We start from the raw sequence: 18794 nt of genomic DNA on the forward strand, positions 1-18794 counted from the left end.
GTGACACGGTTTTGCTTTGTGCTTGTGAAACCTGGCCTCTCTGAGTTCAGGATGTCAGACGACTCTCTGTGTTCAATCATCGCTGTCCGAAGGATTGCTGACATCGAGTCGCAACACCATGTTAGTAATGCAGAGGTTCGGCATTGTGTTCGGGCTTAGTGGCGATAATTCAATTGATGTCAGTATCTAGAAACATCGACTTCGGTGACTCGGACATGTTCTACGAATGTCGTCTCAGAGAATTCCACGTCGTGCATTATTTGGGGACGCTGTGACTGGTTGGAAAGAGCGGAGAGGTGGTCAGTGTATGAAATGGTGTCGTGGTATGAAAGAAAGCTGCAAAGAGCTGGCTTCTGTTGGTCCTTCTCGACTCCCTGGCTGGGCTAGAGACGTTATCAGATATGGCTCAGAATAGAAACCAGTCGCGATCCTGCTGTAACTTTCTTTTATTTTCCTCATAAAAAATGATTGTAACTGTTTCAGTTTCAAGAGTTCTTTCTGGTTACAATTTTTCTAATTGAACTGTTTCTATTATTATTATCATTATTATTATTATTATTACTTCACTCTCATACACTTTCTTTACGTTGTTGTTCTTCTTTTCTTATACGCACTATACATCCTCCAACTTTTCACAACCTCATTGTTATTGTGTGGAGCATATGTATTTGGTCCCCCCTGTACCAATGTTTATGTGCTCAAATAAATAAATATAGATGTTTATTTTGTCGATACGTATATTTTTTCTATTTTTAGGGTGGAGCACACATAAAAAAGTGTAATGTTGCCCGTCTTGGAAATCGAACTAAATCAGATGATTATAGTTTAGATGGAGAATGGACAGAGTCAGGTTCAAGGGATGAAGAGTTTGAAATCGGTACTGAAGAAATGGATGAAGACGACGATATTGATGAGGGTGATGAAGAATATGAAGAGGATGATGACGTTGATGGAGATCTATGCGATTTTGATGAACTCAAAGATCTAGAAGATGAAATGGACAATGAAGCGTTAGAAATTGAAGAAGAAGATCTGTCAGCTACACTGAATCCCGCTGCTCATCAATTAACTGAAAGAGTGTCGGAGATAAAAATGACTGAAAGCTCTACTGATACAGATATACTAAAAACTCAAAAAGATAATACCGAAAATGTTAGTGTAGATGAAAGTGTTTCTCGTGAACTTTCTGCAGTTGACTATAATGACAACCAAACTGTGTCGTCTAGAACTTGTCCACCAGTTAATTCTAATTCACAAGATAACTATTGCATAACTCCAGTGAGTGTCAGTCAATTCAGTCCGAAATCACAAAATCTGGTTAGTTCTTTGGATCCTTCTGTTGATACTGTATCAGCTGAAACAGCTCGTGTTGCAAGTGTTGTTCATTCATCAAATAAAGAACTCAGTCCTCATATTGATTTATTGTCTGCTCAGTCGCCCCAGGAACAGTCAACGGAATTATCTGTGACAACTAGCTTGGTGGGGCAAAATGCTAATTCTGTTACACAAGCTACTACGCCAGCGGGTGAGTTTTTAAGTTAATGATAGCACTTAATAGGTCATAGAATGGTTGTTTTATAATTTCTTTAGATCTAATAGTTTCTAATAATACTTTCGTTGGATTGATCGATTATGATTAACAATTATTCAGTAAGATAAAATTTTCAATGACACCTCATTTTCCCCCTTGATATCTAATTCTCTGCATTTGTAAGTCCATTTGTTGGTTGGTCCGTCAATAGATCTGATAAAGTCCCAAATAGTACTATTATTCATCAAATATTCATTTTTTGTGAAAACACATTTGTATAAAGTAATTTTGGTGAAAGTACTGGTTTGGTCCAATTTTGGACTCATCGGTTCAATATTTCTGCATCTTTTAGATTCTTATATATGAACATGATGTAACTGAATTTAATTTTATTCAGATCCCTTTTGCTTTGCGTGGAGTCACACTTTATGTTGAGTAAGCTGGTGCTTGTACGTGACTGTCCTATCATGAAACCAAATGGCTGAAAGACAAGGTCTTCAAGTAATCAAGCCATCATTTAGTGAAAAACTGTAGAGTGTGCAACCGTATATACTGTCCATTCAGTATTTTTTCATTACAAATTCAGCATTTTAAATATGCAATCTCTCTTAGCTTTTGTAAAGAACTACAAAAATTCATAAGTTCAGTAGGGATGTATTGCAGATTGCCACTACATTGATGACCCTAAATTCTGAACTGTAATATTCCCCTTTTAGATCATCAACGATAAGATTTATACCAAAAACTCTGTTTCTGTTTTTTGGACGGTTATGATGTACTTATTATTTTTCTGAAGATATGTTCTACATAAATGCGTATAGTTAATATCAGTATATCATGTCTGTTCAATTTTGAATGAATTGTGCATCTAGTAATTGATTATTCATTTCCATAACTTGGATTCTTATTTAAATAAATGTTGCGGTTAGTGTCCAAAAGATGCAATTCATTTGCTTGTTATAAATGATCGTGGGGCTTAATTTCTTTTCACTTATCATTACCAGGTTTAAATGAAGCCGCGGATCTTATGTTTATGGATGATTACTTATTTGGATTTAGCGATTTGGCTTCTACAGATGAAACTGACTTAAACGATATAACCCCTCAACAAGTATCTGCAGATCATGTAACAGATCAATTACAAGCTCCAAGTCCTTTACCAGTGGGTCATTCAAAGAACCAGTTGAAACAACCGGTATCAAGCGAAAGTCCAGGTCATGTGTCTTTCATATATTCTCAAAACAATCAAAATATACAGTCGTCTGAAAGATTCGTCATTTCTAACAAAATTGTCTACCAGTCACAGGTTTCGGAGCCTTTCAGAATGGAAGAGTCTACTAACTCAGAAGGGATGTGTTTGAAGCAGTTCGTCGCACAACAAGATTTAATAAGTTCGCCTTTCGACAATCAAAGTCAACAAACTCATCTTGGCCCTGCTAACAAACCTCATTATCCGAAGTCACCATATATAGGTCATTCATCCACAACTTATCTCCAGATGGTTGAAGAGCAGCATCCTCGCAATATGCAACGTACTGTGCATCCAGAATCGCAACAATCTCATCTAGTTATTCAGGATCAACAGGTGGGTTAGCCAGTTTTATTCTTCAAACCACTAGAGAGTTTTTAAGATCAATTTTCAACGAGTATCCCTTCAAAATATTTACCAGATTATTCACTTATCTTTTGGTTTATCTTTTTTTTCTGTATGAGTAGACCCGTAAAACTGGACCACAATCAGTCCATGATTCTTCCGAAGGGTCCTTGAATCAGCTAGTCGATACTGTCGATGTATGCCCTTCAAACAATACAATCTTAAATGCTTATGATATGCCGCCTCGTGATACTAGTGGTCATGATCTTGGATCCTCGCAAAATGTACCTGGACCTCATCCACGACATTGTGTAAACACGCTTACCGGTAATCTACCTGAGTTATCAGTTAGTGATATTGAAACGCAACTTGGACCTTCAACTGGTTTTGAACTTAGTGAACCCAATTTGGCTGACGACAGCCCAAAATCAATTATACCAAATGCTGTATTTAGCAATGAGTTGAGTACTACACCTCCACCTTCCGAAATATCTATTCAGCGCATGGCACAACAACGGCCAAACGTAGTTCATCCTAATCCTGATTCAGTTCGTCAGTCTTATTCTCAGCGTCCTGTAGATCAGTGCAGGGAATATCAACCAAGCAACCAGTCCATCAATGTTCAACAACATCAGATTCCTCGCTCTTCTCTATTGACGGTTCCAGTTCCTCAAAGTCAGGTTCGACCTATGCAACAACAGCATATAGATCCTCAAAGTGAGTCGTCCGTTTTACTTTCTTCATATCCATTGTGTATTGTTGTAGTAGATCTTGGGGTATATATATAGTTATTTGAACTATGTCATTTGTAATTTAGTTACAGCGATCAGCAAACATTAGTTATATTGCAGACATTCGTCATTTTATTTTTTAGGTGGTCGAGTACAGATAAGGAGTTCACAACCTTCATACTTTTATGCTCATGTTGTTCCTGTTCCTGGACGTGTTTTAACTCAACCTCAAAAGCAACATCAGCAACTTCAACGTCAGTCCAGTTCTCCTATTGTTTTGCAAAGTCCAGTTCCACAATCACCACAACAACATCTTTCAGTGGTTAGTAGTCATGGAAAATTCATTTCACAACCTCTTCAACCCAAATCTCCTAACCCAATGACTCCTCCACCTCCACCACCATATCCCTCTCAAGTAATAAGACCTGGTATGTGGCCACAACAGCAACAACAGCAATCTCATTCTCGTTTAATTTCATCTAATCCAGGAGCTATTATGCTTTCTGCAACTGGACAATGTCTAGTTCCTCAAGGTTCGAATTCAGCACAGTTACTTATGTCATCTCCACAGTCAAATGTACCTATGGATACTCAGCATCTTATTCCAGTTTGTTGTCAACAGAGCACTCAAATTGAATATATACAACGTCCATGTGTATCTCATCCTATGCATGGCTCAAATGGACCTCAACGAACTCCATCAACACAGCAAATGATTGTACATGGTCAGGTTGGATTGCACAACCAACCTGTTCATGTTTATCAAACTGATCATATCACTTCACCTAATTCTCGTCAGTTTACAGGTCATCCTAACTCTCTGTCTCCTGGAGTTCTTCGTTTTAACAGTGGTTCTGAGGAGGTGATTTTAAGATGTTCCACTGAACTTCAAAATCCTAATAATGTAATTAGTCCCAGTAAGTTATACTATTTGTTTTAAACAACATTTTAAATACACAAATTCGTTAATTTGAACTTTAATAATAAAGGAATCATTCATATTTTTAGAATAGTGGGATAACATGTAATTTTAGTAATTTAAAACTAGTCCGCATTAGATAAAAGTGGTTGAGAAAATAGAGATTTTTTTAACCATGTGTCGGTTATTTTCAATTTTGACTTTTTTACATACTAAAAATGTGAGTTAGATATAATAGTATAGAACTGAATCTTCAGCTAGTTTGGATATATATTATTGTTTTTCACATAGTCAGTGCTCTACTTTCAGTTAAGAATTCCAACTGATCAAGGTTAACTTGTTTTTGTACACGCGCGTGTGTGGATATGTTTCACAATCTCTAATATACACATTACTTTTCAGGACTAATTTTATGATACAGTGAAAACTAAATTGAATATAAATCATGAGAGATATACATAATAGTGTCTGAATAATATTACATATCAGTGATTGAAGTATAAATTTTAATTTTCAAGTTGCTAAGCGGCTCACAACAGATATATCTCATTTCTTACTCCTTACGTTACTTGTGTAGTGATACATTTAGTACATACCTTGAATAAAATTTCCCACTATTATCATCTCCATTACTTGTTTATTGATTTGATTTACACGAGAAAGTTGAAGCTTAGGAGTTACACGATGTCAAGAATCTTTAGTTGGGGTGAACGAAACGCAGCATGCGTTTGAATGATTTATGCTTTTCTGTGAAATAGAGGCTTTAGTGATTTCTATTTGTTGTTTTTATAGATGAACGTGTATACTATTTTCTTTCCTCATATGTTTTATTCATGTAGACGACTCAATGTTTTGAGCTGTTTGATAGTACACCGTTTAATTTTTTTAAGTATTTAATCCTTATTTTTTAATTTCAGATTCTATGAGATCACCGAATATGGAAGGGAATACCCATCATGTTGTTTTGAATCGACCAAGTCAACAAAATATTTTACCTTGTACAGCATCAAACAACACACAATTGTGTATGCCCAATTCAAATTCGAACGTTTCCAATTCAGCTAGTAGACGTATTAATTACCATAAATGGGAAGAAGATGAACGTCTAGGTGGTCAGTCAACAATTGCTCCAGTGTTGCATGCAAATATATCACATCCTACACTGCGTGGCCAGTATCCTGAATTCACTGTTCGTGCTAAAGAAATTAGCAAGCTTTGGCGTAGACTTTCTAGTGAAGAACGTGGAACTTGGGTGGTGAGTAGTGTATTGATTTTGGGTAGTGTTCTAGTTCATGTTTATCTTCATTTCGTTATCATCTTTTCACTCACCAGTGTATCATCAAATCAACTTTATTTGTTCGCTTTAATGTCAGATACAAGCTCGTAACAATCGAACTACACTGCGTTCAAATCAAACGAATATACCTACAACTATGGGCTCAATAGGGATCTCTAACACAATGCCACCTACACAGCCGTACTGCCAACCTAGTACATTGGTCAATCAAACAATACCCTTACAATCTGGTTCTGAGTTATCTTATCCTATAGAATCTCCTACAGCCTATACGCGTCCGCAAAATCGTACACCTCATCATATTCAGTCGGAACAACAAATGAATACGAACTCGCCGCAACAGACAAAAGAGCTGCATAGATCGTTAACTCCTGAAATTCCAAACAACAGTTATGTCCAGGACCGTATTCTGTCGTCGCATATGACTTCGAGTAGTAATAGTAGCGGTGATTCTGTTGGTGCTCACCATCAAACAATAAACAAGGTAACTTGTTTGTTTACAACAATATTCTTTTATCTAAAAATATAAAACATGTCATCATTTGTGCAAATCTTGTCGTATTTGCATCAATTGAGGAATTATTTTGAGGGATCAATTGAAAATTTGATAGATTGTGGTGTATTTAGAATATCATGGAGGAAATTCATCCTTCTGTGAAGAAATGATTTGTTTTGACTCGTTTTTCTGAATCGTTTAATCTTTTAATTTCTGACTGGTATTTTCCCTTGTTAAAATATCCAGAATTAGAAATTAATCAATATTTGTAATTTTTTATTACACTGATAACGTTAATTTCAGGAAGTGAATAGGGCTAATAATTTTTTAAGGGTTCATCAACCAACTTGAATATTTTAATATCATTATTGTACATAAAATGCTTGTTACAATAAGACACCAACAAGTAGGGCACTCGGTAAAAAAGGAATATGATTTATACAACTGAAAATCATGTTATCAATTAATAAATTTTAATAGAACAAAGTATCCATAGTTATCCTCGGCTAAGGAAGGTCAGATTTTTCATTTATGATACAAAGTCGTTTGCATTGGTGAACTGTAAGTACAGTTTTTTTAGTTACATCAACGTTGATATTGTTTCCAGATACTACTTGAAACAGAATTTACGTATCTTTCACTCAACTTTCCATTGTGCAAAATAGTTTAGTATTTTATTTAGCACTATGAGTCAATTAATTGAACCCTTTAAGATAATCCGTTTTTAGAAGCCATCTTAGTATGATACTTTTCTTTAATTGTGTTTTTCGATGTTTGTTTAAAGCTAACTTATCTTTTATTCCTAGCCTCCTTCAAATCAGGGTTTGACGTTCCCTAATACCGAGCTAAACACATCTGGTAACGTTCTACCTCAACAACATCAGCAAATGATTGGATTAACAGTACCATCACCAGGTTCTTCCTACATGGTTTCACCTGTGAATTCCAGACCACCATCCCGTCACCAGACATCATTACCACCTCCTCCACCTATTTGGCCTCCTTCTGGAAATATGAATTCATTGAGCACAGGATCTGTAAGTGTAAATTCTCCTGCTAATTTGAAACAACCAACACCACCACCTTCTGTGTGTTCGTCAATGTCTCCTGCGCCCATAAGATCACCTGCTTCAATACACGCTCCCACCCCAACTTCTTTTCATATTCCTCATCCATATCCTCCACATGGTACAAGTTCACTAACTAGTCCAGCACAATCACCTGTCCCTCCACAGTCTCCGTCCAATATAAATCAGCTAATGAGGAGCAGCACCGCTGGAACAGCGACACCAATGCCTTCGTCACATCCTTCTCCTGTCCCACAATCTCATCATACAATTTTACCTAGTGGTCATCATCTTACTTCACAGGTGGTTAGCTAATTTTTTTGAAATTGTTTGTCTCTTCTGAGTACCCTTTTTAAGTGCTTTTTAGTACTGTTTTATCTCGGAATCTTAGTCACAATCTCATAGTAGTTCATAACATACTTGGGAGTAGAAGTGAATTATTATTAGGAAAAGACGATGGAAATGGATAGGACATACATTACGCAAATCGTCAAACTGCATCACGAGGCAAGCTCTAACTTGGAATCCTGAAGGGAAGCGGAAAAGAGGAAGGCCAAAGAACACATTACGTCGGATAATAGAAGCAGATATGAAAAGGATGAATTACAACTGGAAGGAGCTGGAAAGGATTGCCCAGGACAGGGTTGGATGGAGAATGCTGGTGAGCGACCTATGCTCCTTCACGAGGAGTAACAGGTGTAAGTAAGTAAGTAAGTTTAATCACTCATCTTCTAAACATGGTGCAGTCTCGAAATTTTCTTTACCTTCGGCAGTTTTGGTTCAGGTATGTCAGGGAAGTCCTACTCATTGTATTCTGGCGGCAGGAGAATTGTTTTCTGAATTGAGAAGGCGAAAGCCAAATATCCGTCTCCTTAACCGGGTCGGTGGACACAGAGGGTCCACCTAGGGGAGTTGGAAGACCCTGATTCCAAACCAATGGTGCATATGGGCTCCAGGATCCTGTGGAAACAAATGACTCATAAACCTGTCGGTCACCGGCTACGTTTCTCCACTCCCTTGTGGATTAGACCTTCAGGTCAAAGGATCGGGGTGTGGCACCCTAAGAAAACCACCTGTTTCGGTTTGTGCACCCGGGAAGCATCACAACCCTCACACAAATCAATGATAACTACTGGCCTCATTGCTATTGTGTGGCACATATATTTGGTACCTCCTTGTACCAATGTTTATGTGTTGAAATAAAATAAATTTCAAATAGTAATACTTATATCAATAGCTGAACAAGCTAATTTCTGATTGGGTTGTAATCATTAGTTCAGCTCCAACCGTTTTTCAACATTGAACTATATTATCATCCAGATATTGTGCGGTTATTGAGCAGTGGTTTTGATTGGGATTCGACCATTTTTTGCTTGTGTATTTGTAGCCATGTATTTTCCCTGATAAATTAAGGCCTAGTAGTTAATTAGCTCATGCATCATTGTATTGTGAATCGCGAGGTGGCTACACTAATTTCTACCGATTGACCAGCTTCAGATATCCCAGTACGACCCCATTACTGTTACCCAATCTCCAATATATCAGAACACGAACCGTAGATGAAAAATTGTTTATGGGGTCAGGAGCAGAATAATGATTTACAAACAAATGCATAATTATACAGTTAGGATTACTATAAATATTGACCAACAGAAAAATGACACGTGAATAAATACTGATCAGTAGGGGAACGACCAATAGGAAAATGACACCATTTAACGTTCAAGGGTAGCATTAGACTTAACCGGATAATTGTTTTTGGGATATTTTTCTGAACATCCCAACACATTGTTACTTCTAGTTTTTGTGTCTGATTGTCGGTTTCGTTTATAGCGCATGGTTTTTTAAATATTTCAGATAACATTTTTCAACTTTTCATCTTATTACAGAGTTTACTCCCCTCCGAAAGTTCAGTTAGTCGACAGCAAAACCATTCTTTTGCTGCTTCTCATCCTGCTACTCCTGGTACGCCGAATAGTCAGTTATGTGGTCTTGGGAATACATTTTCAGCGCCTACCACTCCTGGGGCTGGAGCGTCTCCGGGTAATGTTGGTGTGCTTTCTTATTCTGCCCCGACAAATCCAGGGAATGTTTTTATTGTGGGTAGTTCAGCAATGCATGTCAGTAGGATGACATCAGAAGGTGATACATCTCAGTCAATTTATTCAATAAATACACTTCCACAATCTTCATCTAATGAACATGTCTCATCGTCTTTACCAGTTGCTGTTGAGCAAGGCCCGTCTGTTGGCAATTATACTGGCTCACAACAGCAGGCTCATACACAACAAGGTAACTACTCCAGTACCGAGTTGGAACGTCAACGTCTTAAGGAAATTCTAGCTAAACAAGTTCATCAACGTCAAGTTCAACATCAACATCACCAACAGCTCTTGCAACAACAGCAACTTCATCTTGCTCAGCAGGAACAGGAACATATAATGTCCCGTCATTCTCTTTCCCAGCCCACTAGCGGACAGCAAGGTAGTTCCTGCTCAGGACTTGTTTACACGTCTATGAACCAATCCAGCAGTAACCTTGTCCACCAACAACCCAATGAGTCTCATTGTCAGCCATATGCTAACTATATTAATACTCCAATGTGGCAGCAACATGCTTCAATTCACGATCCCTACCATTCAGTATCATCGCAAAATCAAGCTCATCAGCAGCAGCAGCAGCAACAGTCAATGAGGCATGCTTATTTTTCACAACAGGTTTCTGCTCAGCATCCGGCAATGTTTTATCAACAGTCCCAAACAAGACCAGATCCAGTCTCACCTAGTGGGTCGAGGATCCTGACATCAGTCACTTCTGGTGTTCCTTCAATCAGTCCGCATGCTCCTGGTCAGTTTATTTCCACTGCTAACCCTCCCACGCAAGGGGATTATACCGGTGCTCAGAGCACTTCTATACCTAAAGCCACACGATTAACTTATCCTGAAATGTCAGAATTAGTTCACCAACCTCAAATGGCTCCTGATTCTTTGCCTAGTAGTTATGGGATAAATAACCAGGCTATGATGTCTACAAGTCGTAGCAATCAACAAATGGTACATTCTAACACTATGCAAGTTTATCGTAACAACGTTTCTCAACGTAGTGATCACGTACGTTTTCTAACCTAATATTTTAAAGGTTTTTTTTACTCAGGGCTCCTATTTATCTCTCATAAACATCTTGAAGGACTGGATTCTTATACTAAGTCAGTCATCAGTCATCTACAACACAGGACCAGGCACATATATGCATCAGTCCAAATTGCCACATCTCATTAGCACAACAAGAACACCAAATTCATAGAAGTATTTACTTCAATGGTAGTAATATATAAAATAATGATTGCGTATAAGGATATAATACAGGAAGAACGAATTAGTTCGTAGAATGAAAGGTGCAAAGTAATTTTAATCTCACAGTTTAAGAGAGGACAAAGAGTGTATACACTGACGCTATTGTGATCGATTCTGAGCCATATCACCCAGAGTCTCCAACCATTAGTTACGACAGTCACGTGGATCCCAACCAAGTGGTTTGCATCTACCAACATGGCTCAGACCAGAAGTTGGTGGCTTTGTGGATTGATACCACGTTTTGGTTTGACCACCCTCCATCCGTCCCCAACACTAGTCAGCATTGCGCGCTGTGGTAGTCCGTGGTTGCGCATGCGTAATATGTGGACCAACCATCTTAGTCGATGTAGATTTACAACCTCATCAACGCATTTACCATTATTCCCTAATACCCTCCGTCTAACTTCACTATTACTTACCCGGTAACCCCAGCAGATGCGAGCAATGTTTCTAAGACATCTGTGATCAAATACTAGTAACTTACGCGTATCTTCTACTCTTAATGGCCACGTTTCGCAGCAGAACAGAAAGAATTTCCGCGTTGTTTGATAGACGGATATCTCACCTTCGCCATAGGTGGCATAGGTTGACAAAAGCTGAACGACATATTTTGAATCCGTGCTGGGATTTCGTCATGCACCAGCCCTTTAGTGCTGATGAGATTTCCAAGATGGTAATAAATTTAGTTCCCAGATTTTAGCTAAAATATTATTCATCCTAATCTCTGAAATTGGACCACTATACTTAAATACCTCTGGAGCCAATTCATCTGAACCAGCTGCTTTTCCTGGTTTCATAGCTACTTCAATGTTCCATTCATGGTGTTTGGGAATGTTGGGTAGTTGTAGAGTCGCTGAAGGCCAGCTGAACTGCTCCTTAAAGTGTTCTGCTCTTCGTTCTAAACATCTGGGCTGAGAGTAAATAAGTGTCGTCTTTTTCCAAGATCGTCTCACTTACACTTGACTTCCTAATTCCAGTTTATTTTATTGGTCTGAAAAGCTGTCTGGTGTTACGTATAGCCACTGCCTTTTCTTTCTTTCGTTCCTCACCACTGCCCACAGTCGTTCCGTAGACTTTTAGTTAATCTAGATATGATTTGTTTTTGCTCTTCATCGTGTTCATAGCCTGATGGGATGAGTTTACGAGAATCTATCAGTGCAAAAGATGTCGCAGAAATTCACTGGTTTTTCATGACCTTTTAGTTCAAATCACTGATTGATGTCACTGCTGTTTCCACAGCTGATTGTATATCTTTCCAAGCAACATCTGGGTCAGCCTTGTTTTCAGAACTACCTAAGTGTTATCTCAGTTGTTCCTTGAATCTACTTTCGGCTTTCTCACTCAATTCAATTCTAATGAGTCTTCTTAATGTGGCTTTTCTACGTCCAATGAGGCTCAAGTAAATGTGTGTACGTATTAGAGTCTAAACATGTACTCCAGAACGATCGACAATCTTCTATCGAGCCTCTCTAACACTGGCTGATGGCAGTATGGTCTAGTCGAGTTCATCGTTAGTTTGCTGCAGGGGGTCGCCATGTTAGACGGTGTCTCTCATTATGCCTAAAATTAATGCTTGCGAAACAGACGATCACCATTATCTGTTCTCCGGAATACCAAGATTCTCACCTAAATGTCTTTCTGTTTGGGCATTAAAATCACCTGGTACGATTACTACATCTGAGTGTTTAGCTTTATGAAGGAGTTCGGAAAGCTTTCTGTCAAAGTCATCTTTCACTTCACCGGGCTGCAATTAGTCTGAGCGTAGGCAGAAACGACGAGAAGGTAACGACGTGTGTTTCTATCCTTCTGAGTTCTTACGGAGCCGTTTAACCGAACAGCACATAGGCGACTGTTAACGGGGATTCATTCTAATAGTGCTTGTTCTGCCCTCGTACTTAGTGCTATGCCTATACCTGCCACTACACGAGAAACAGCCATCGGGTCGCCAGATATACGGGGAGGGTGTATCTTATCGGCTCTCCGTTTTGGCAAGGTGAGGTCAAGTGAATGACCACACTAGGATACTGTATGCGTGTTTCGGAGACACAGCGTACATCAATGGTACGAGATTCTAGGATTTTTAGCCAAGGTGGCCTGTTGGCCAATTTGACATAGGGTGCGTACGTTGAAGGCTTCAATGTGTAGTTTAGAGAGAGGTTTCAGTAGACCTGGGACAGTGTTTTGCGCTCTAGAATCGTTGGCGAGGGTGACATTTGAGGAGGAAGTCAAAAGAGTAAGTTTAGAGTTGAAAGTGGATATGGGAGGAATAATAGGAATTGAAGAGGGAGGTCGGTTATAAATACAGTGATCTTGAGTGCTGTTAGAGCTATGAGGGTGGTTATCACTTCCCGGTTGCCCACGCCATGGACGTGTTCTTCTGGAGGTACCTGAAAAGGAAATTGGGTTAGGGGTGATCTTAATGACCTGAGAGCGTGACCGGAGTTCTCAAGTGACAACTGTTTGAGGCCGGTCACACTCGACCTTTTTGTGATTAGTTTTCGTGTTAGCTCCGTATTTATTGGAACCTTACCGCCGGAGACGGAAATTCATGGGATAAGGCAAGTTGTGCATTTCTAGGGTTGACTTTTTCCAACCTCACCCTTCCGTGTGGGAAAGCGGCATCGCTGTTATGCTGGTTGTCTGAAGTAAACACTTTACTGCCCTCACACCTTTTCACAGTCAGCAGTACGATTCCGCTTTCGGACATTGGGTTTGCTGCTTTTAGTCTTACCGCCCTTCAACCAACCTGTCTGGCATGGTAGGACCTTGAGGGACGATTGTTCCAGCCAGTATAACTCGATCGGTTCATCACGATATACAAGCTAGCAGCAACGGTCGGGATTCTTATACTAAATTTAGGTATTGTCTGTTGACTAACTTGATCATTACGTTATTCTTTTTATGTATATACAGATCCTTCGATATCTTTCGAAATAATCCTTTGAATATCTATGTATTATAAATGATCAATTTCAAATAAATTTATATCAAGGGACTAGAAAATATATATTATGAAGCACTTAGTTGTCCATTCTTCTCATTTTCAAGTTTTAATTCACTCAAAATTTAATAATCATAAGCTTATGTTTTACATTATTCCTCATACGAAGTCATTACTGTGTTCTATCTGGACTGTTTTTTACTGTGTCATATTGAGGGCTTTAGTTACTGTCAGTGCGAATTAGGTGAGTAAATTATCATGTAAAAATTCCTAAAGGATCGATTCAACACAAAAATATGTATAATTCACTTATAACTTAACAAAATCAAATGATAATAACATATTTTCGTGTATTCTAATTCCAGTAATTTTTTGCTCGATAGATGGAACTTATTTATTATTCACTTTCAGCCGTCATCAATGAATCCGTACCATCAAATGGACGTTGTCACTCCATCTTCATTGACTTCAATAGATAATCAATTAATTTCTGACATACCTCGGGCGCCATCTGTAGCGACTGGTCTAGAAGAAGTTGGTTTTGAACCACCTATCATTGTGAGTCGTCTTGCCGCCAAAGAAAAACGATGTGCACCAGTTATTAATGTCAATCTACTTAGTGGTTCAGCTTACCAAACTGAACATACGGTTGATCAACAACGTTTGAGTTTTGATAATACTGATGGATCAGCTGTTAATGGTGGTGGTGATGTGGCAAATTTTTCCTACAAAACCACATCTGAGGGTAGGTAGACATTTTATTGATATTATTCTATGCTAAACAAAATAATTGTAATATGTTAAGCCTTCCTCTCCCAGGTGTTATTAGTTATTTTCACAAGCGTAACAATTACAAAGCAACAGAATTTAAGAATTTACAACTGCAATATTTTTTCCCGTCATCATCATGCAAAATAACAAGGTGTACTTGTCATTTTGAGCGAATAATAGTAGTTTTTTGCTTTAAAATTTTATATCGGTTTAGATAATTGGAGGATGATTTCAGCTTTGAACAATGAGTAGAAAACTTAGTGATCAAAATGAAGTGTACACAGTTCTTGAATGCTTCATTCATTTGATACATCTGTTGTTAATCATTCGAGTTATTTTGTTTGATTCGATTCCTATCTGATTATAATGACAGTTATATCACCAAATAGTTTATCGAAGTTATTAGGATATCTATAAAAAGCCAAAATAAATTGTTATCCGATGATTCAGTCACAATCATTGTGAGATCTTTTATTAGAAGTATATAATGTGGTGGAAACCACTGAATTTATAGTTTGGTAACAAAATTGTGTTGCATCTGATACAGTTTAGCATATCACTATTTCTGTATGAGCATCATCAGTGTGGATAACATACGATCATAAATCACTCAAAAAGTCACTAGGAACAGGTCAAATACATATAATTATATGGAAATCGTCTTTTATTATAAATATGATCAATACTTACCTTTATGCCATTTGTGTATCTAACTGTAATTGAATGATTCTAACTGTCTATTTGTGTTGAATCAATTAGGCTGCATTATTGTACAAATATATCCTACTACATGAATGTGAAAAATCATATTAATCTGTCTCTGACGATATATACTAGTAACTGATAATCGTGTTATTATCGTAGTGTATTAATATATCTGTCAATATAACACTGAAAGTCTTTATCTGGTTCAGTTTATTTGTTTAATCAGGATTGAAATACATACAAATAATACGTTAAGTGATTTTTGATTATTAATTTACATCATGAGTGTGTTTATCGTACATTTTTGTCTTCTGTTTTGATTCATTTATTGGTTTGTTTTATTGCTTTCATTCATATTGAATTAAATTTATTCTAGATAATCAAATTCACTTGTCTAATAAATATTTTGTAAGTAGTATCTCGTTTAATAAACACCTTAACTTTCGTGGTTTATTAGTTTTCTTTAGTTTGTTTTTCTTCGCAATATTTTGAAAGATGTTTGTGTACGTTAGTGTGTGTGTATGAGAGAGCTTATTGGTGTTATTTTAATCAGTATTCTATGCTTATGCTGAGTAGTAGTTAACTTGTTAGAATCTTTTAATTTGTTCGTCTTATTCATTTCCAAATTAGCTTAAGGATTTATTTATTTCTTACCTATATATATCTGTATATTATTTAATTCTTTACTTTTTCTAATTAGATGTAAGCAGGCAACAACATGATTGACAAGCTAATAAATAAAGAGCTATATAACTTATCACCGGTATCAGTAAACGATCTGTAAGTATGAATTCCTTTTAAATAACAATTAATCTATGTTATTGTATGCTGTTATATTTGTATAGAATGTTAAATGATAAGTTATTTGTTTATTTATTTCAGTCTTTTTTGTTAGACATATTCAGTTCTTTATGAAACTACTCGATCAAGGTTAGACATAGAAAAAACAGGATAATCGATATTCTGCTTAATCTTATACCCTGTACACAAATACGTAGTTTGTTCTCTAGTATAAACACTAACCAGTTTTAGGTAATGTTATGCATCATATCCACTATCCTGTCATTAAAGTTCTGCTATTAGCTGTTTGATGTATGTATATCACTCAGTCGGTCAGTCAGTCGGCAACACCGTAGAACTTCGTATGTACGTACATCAGTTCGAGTTGCCATACCACATTAGCACACAAATACAATTGTCGATTCAAATCCCAAGTCTCATTCTGCATACTCGAGTCGTTTGCCCCATCGGTGCGAGGTGATAAAGGGACGTGAGAAGGGATAGTCGTGGAGATAAAAGAGTTATCAGGAGGTGTAGGAGGGATTTGATGAATATTACCTACTTGACCTCGTGTGCTGTTACGGGTATGAGGGCTGCTGTCACTTCCGGGCTGCCCATACCGTGGAAGGGTATTTCTTGAGGAACCTAAAAAGGGATTCGAATAATGTTGGTCTTAACGACCTGGGAACATCACTGCAAAACCCAAGGGACAACTGCTTAAGGCCGTTCGTGCACGGTCTTTTTGTGGGAGGTTTTTAACTTGTTAGCTCAGTTCTTGAAAGGGCCTTACAGCCGGCGACGGAAATCCGTGAGGTAAGGTGAGGTGTGACATTTTTAGGGTCGACCTTTTCTAACCCCCTTCCTTCCTTGTGAGAAGGCATCATTGCTGCAGATGCTGGTTGTCCGAAGGAAACATCTTACTGCTGTCACACCCGTCTACAGTCAGCAGTACGACTTCGCCCTCAGACCTTGAGTTGCTGCTTTTAGTCTTACCGTTCTCCAATCGACCTGTCTGGCTTGGTAGAACCCACAGGAACATATGTTCCAGCCAATATAGCTCAGTTGGGTCATCACGATATCTAAGCCTGACCGCCACGTCAAGGTAGCCGCTACGGTTTGGTAGAATAAATAAATTAGTTTTTTTCCGTTTACTACGTATATTTCTGAGCAGTTACTACCAAGCTCCTGTTCTAACAGATTGAGCTACAGCTTTGCAATGAACAATGGGCTAGAGAATTATTAGAGAAGTAGGATTTAATTATTCCGATTTGGTTAGTTCAGAAATTATTTTCGAAATTAATGATTAAAATGTGTGGAATGTTAAGTACGTTATCATCAGTAGTAACCACCTTTACCAAAGTCTTAGTTTTATATATATATATATATATATATATATATATATATATATATATATATATATATCGGAAATGTATCCTGGAATCGTAATGTAGTTAACATTTGCCAAAAAACAACATCAAAATCTAAGGAAATATTACTTTTATGTCATTATAATCATAGTACTGGTCAAATAGTTGCTTTATGTATGACACTAGCTTGTATTTAAAATAAGATAATTTCGTACACACTAGAAGCTAGCTTCGAAGTGGATATCTCAATGATCTAGTGAATACCAGTATAGAGTTGTCCAATAATCCTTAGTTTTCAGCAGTTATCCTTTTAATATTAGTTTATAATAAAGGGACAGTTAATTGTGAATTGAATTTTACTTGTTGATTTTTACTATTAGTCATGGTTACCTGATATACAGCGTCAATGTTGAATGTAAACTGAATTTCTTCAAAAAAATTGCTCACTCTTTCAATCCTAACAACTAATTTTATTTTTTGAAATTTGTTGTAGTGTTTTTCCCCGACTCTTCATTTTGGCACACACATGCAGTGGGAAAATCAGTTTCTTTTTTCTTCGTATTTTACATCTATGTTATGTTTTTTGAAATTTTCATCAACTTAATTGTATTGTTGACTGTTTTACTACTTTCATCTGTGCCTAAAATAGCTCTGTAAACAGTTTTTAAAAGAATTGTTGGCCTTTGGGTTTTTTAAAAGAAATTTCTATGATTGTTATCGATTGAACGAAAATTGTTATTTCTATGCTCGATTGAACTTATTACATATGTTTTGTGGTCATATACTATATAGACGTTGCACATTAGCGCACACATTACACAAACATTCAGTTAATTCATATTTTTCTGCATTCACCTCCAGTTTTTTTTGTCCATGCGGTTCCAATGGTGAATTTATTTATCTGATAAATAAAATCATCTGTTTACATATTTTGCATGGATTAAAGTGATACAAGAGGAACAACACATACACATGTATATTCGTTCTTTTTTTTGTTATAGTAAAAATAAAATAATATTTCATAATATAATTTAAGTTGTCTTATAATACCTTAATCATTTTAACTAATTACTTCTCTTTCTAGATATCGGCTACTATTTGTGTTTCGAAAAAGTCTAAGTTTCTGATAAGTGGTTATAATAATTTATTTTCATGATATAGTGTTTCTTATATGACAACTCAGTACATGTTGATTTGTACATTTTTAGAACTTAAATGAATTAAAAATGAACTACGTTACCA

At 37.1% G+C, this 18794-nt stretch overlaps 1 protein-coding gene across 3 annotated transcripts in view; it reads left to right on the forward strand.

Annotated features, from left to right (window-relative positions):
- The window catches only part of MS3_00009818 (uncharacterized protein), a 44890-nt gene extending 26333 nt beyond the window's left edge, over positions 1–18557 (forward strand). Inside the window, exons 21-32 of one of the 3 annotated variants that reach the window (XM_051218224.1) lie at positions 757–1525; positions 2536–3116; positions 3248–3842; positions 4000–4773; positions 5693–6030; positions 6149–6556; positions 7375–7938; positions 9525–10745; positions 14341–14674; positions 15782–15813; positions 16106–16185; positions 18046–18557. In XM_051218224.1, the coding sequence (XP_051074065.1) occupies positions 757–1525; positions 2536–3116; positions 3248–3842; positions 4000–4773; positions 5693–6030; positions 6149–6556; positions 7375–7938; positions 9525–10745; positions 14341–14674; positions 15782–15813; positions 16106–16111 (5622 nt within the window). In that variant the 3' untranslated portion in view covers positions 16112–16185; positions 18046–18557. Of the gene's footprint in view, positions 1–756; positions 1526–1830; positions 3117–3247; positions 3843–3999; positions 4774–5692; positions 6031–6064; positions 6557–7374; positions 7939–9524; positions 10746–14340; positions 14675–15781; positions 15814–16105; positions 16186–18045 lie in introns of those variants that run through there. The other 2 variants (XM_051218223.1, XM_051218225.1) reach the window with 2 other exon arrangements.
- Positions 18558–18794: the final 237 nt, after the last annotated feature.

The sequence above is a fragment of the Schistosoma haematobium genome, chromosome 1 (assembly GCF_000699445.3).
Source record: "Schistosoma haematobium chromosome 1, whole genome shotgun sequence".
Lineage (NCBI taxonomy): Eukaryota > Metazoa > Platyhelminthes > Trematoda > Strigeidida > Schistosomatidae > Schistosoma > Schistosoma haematobium.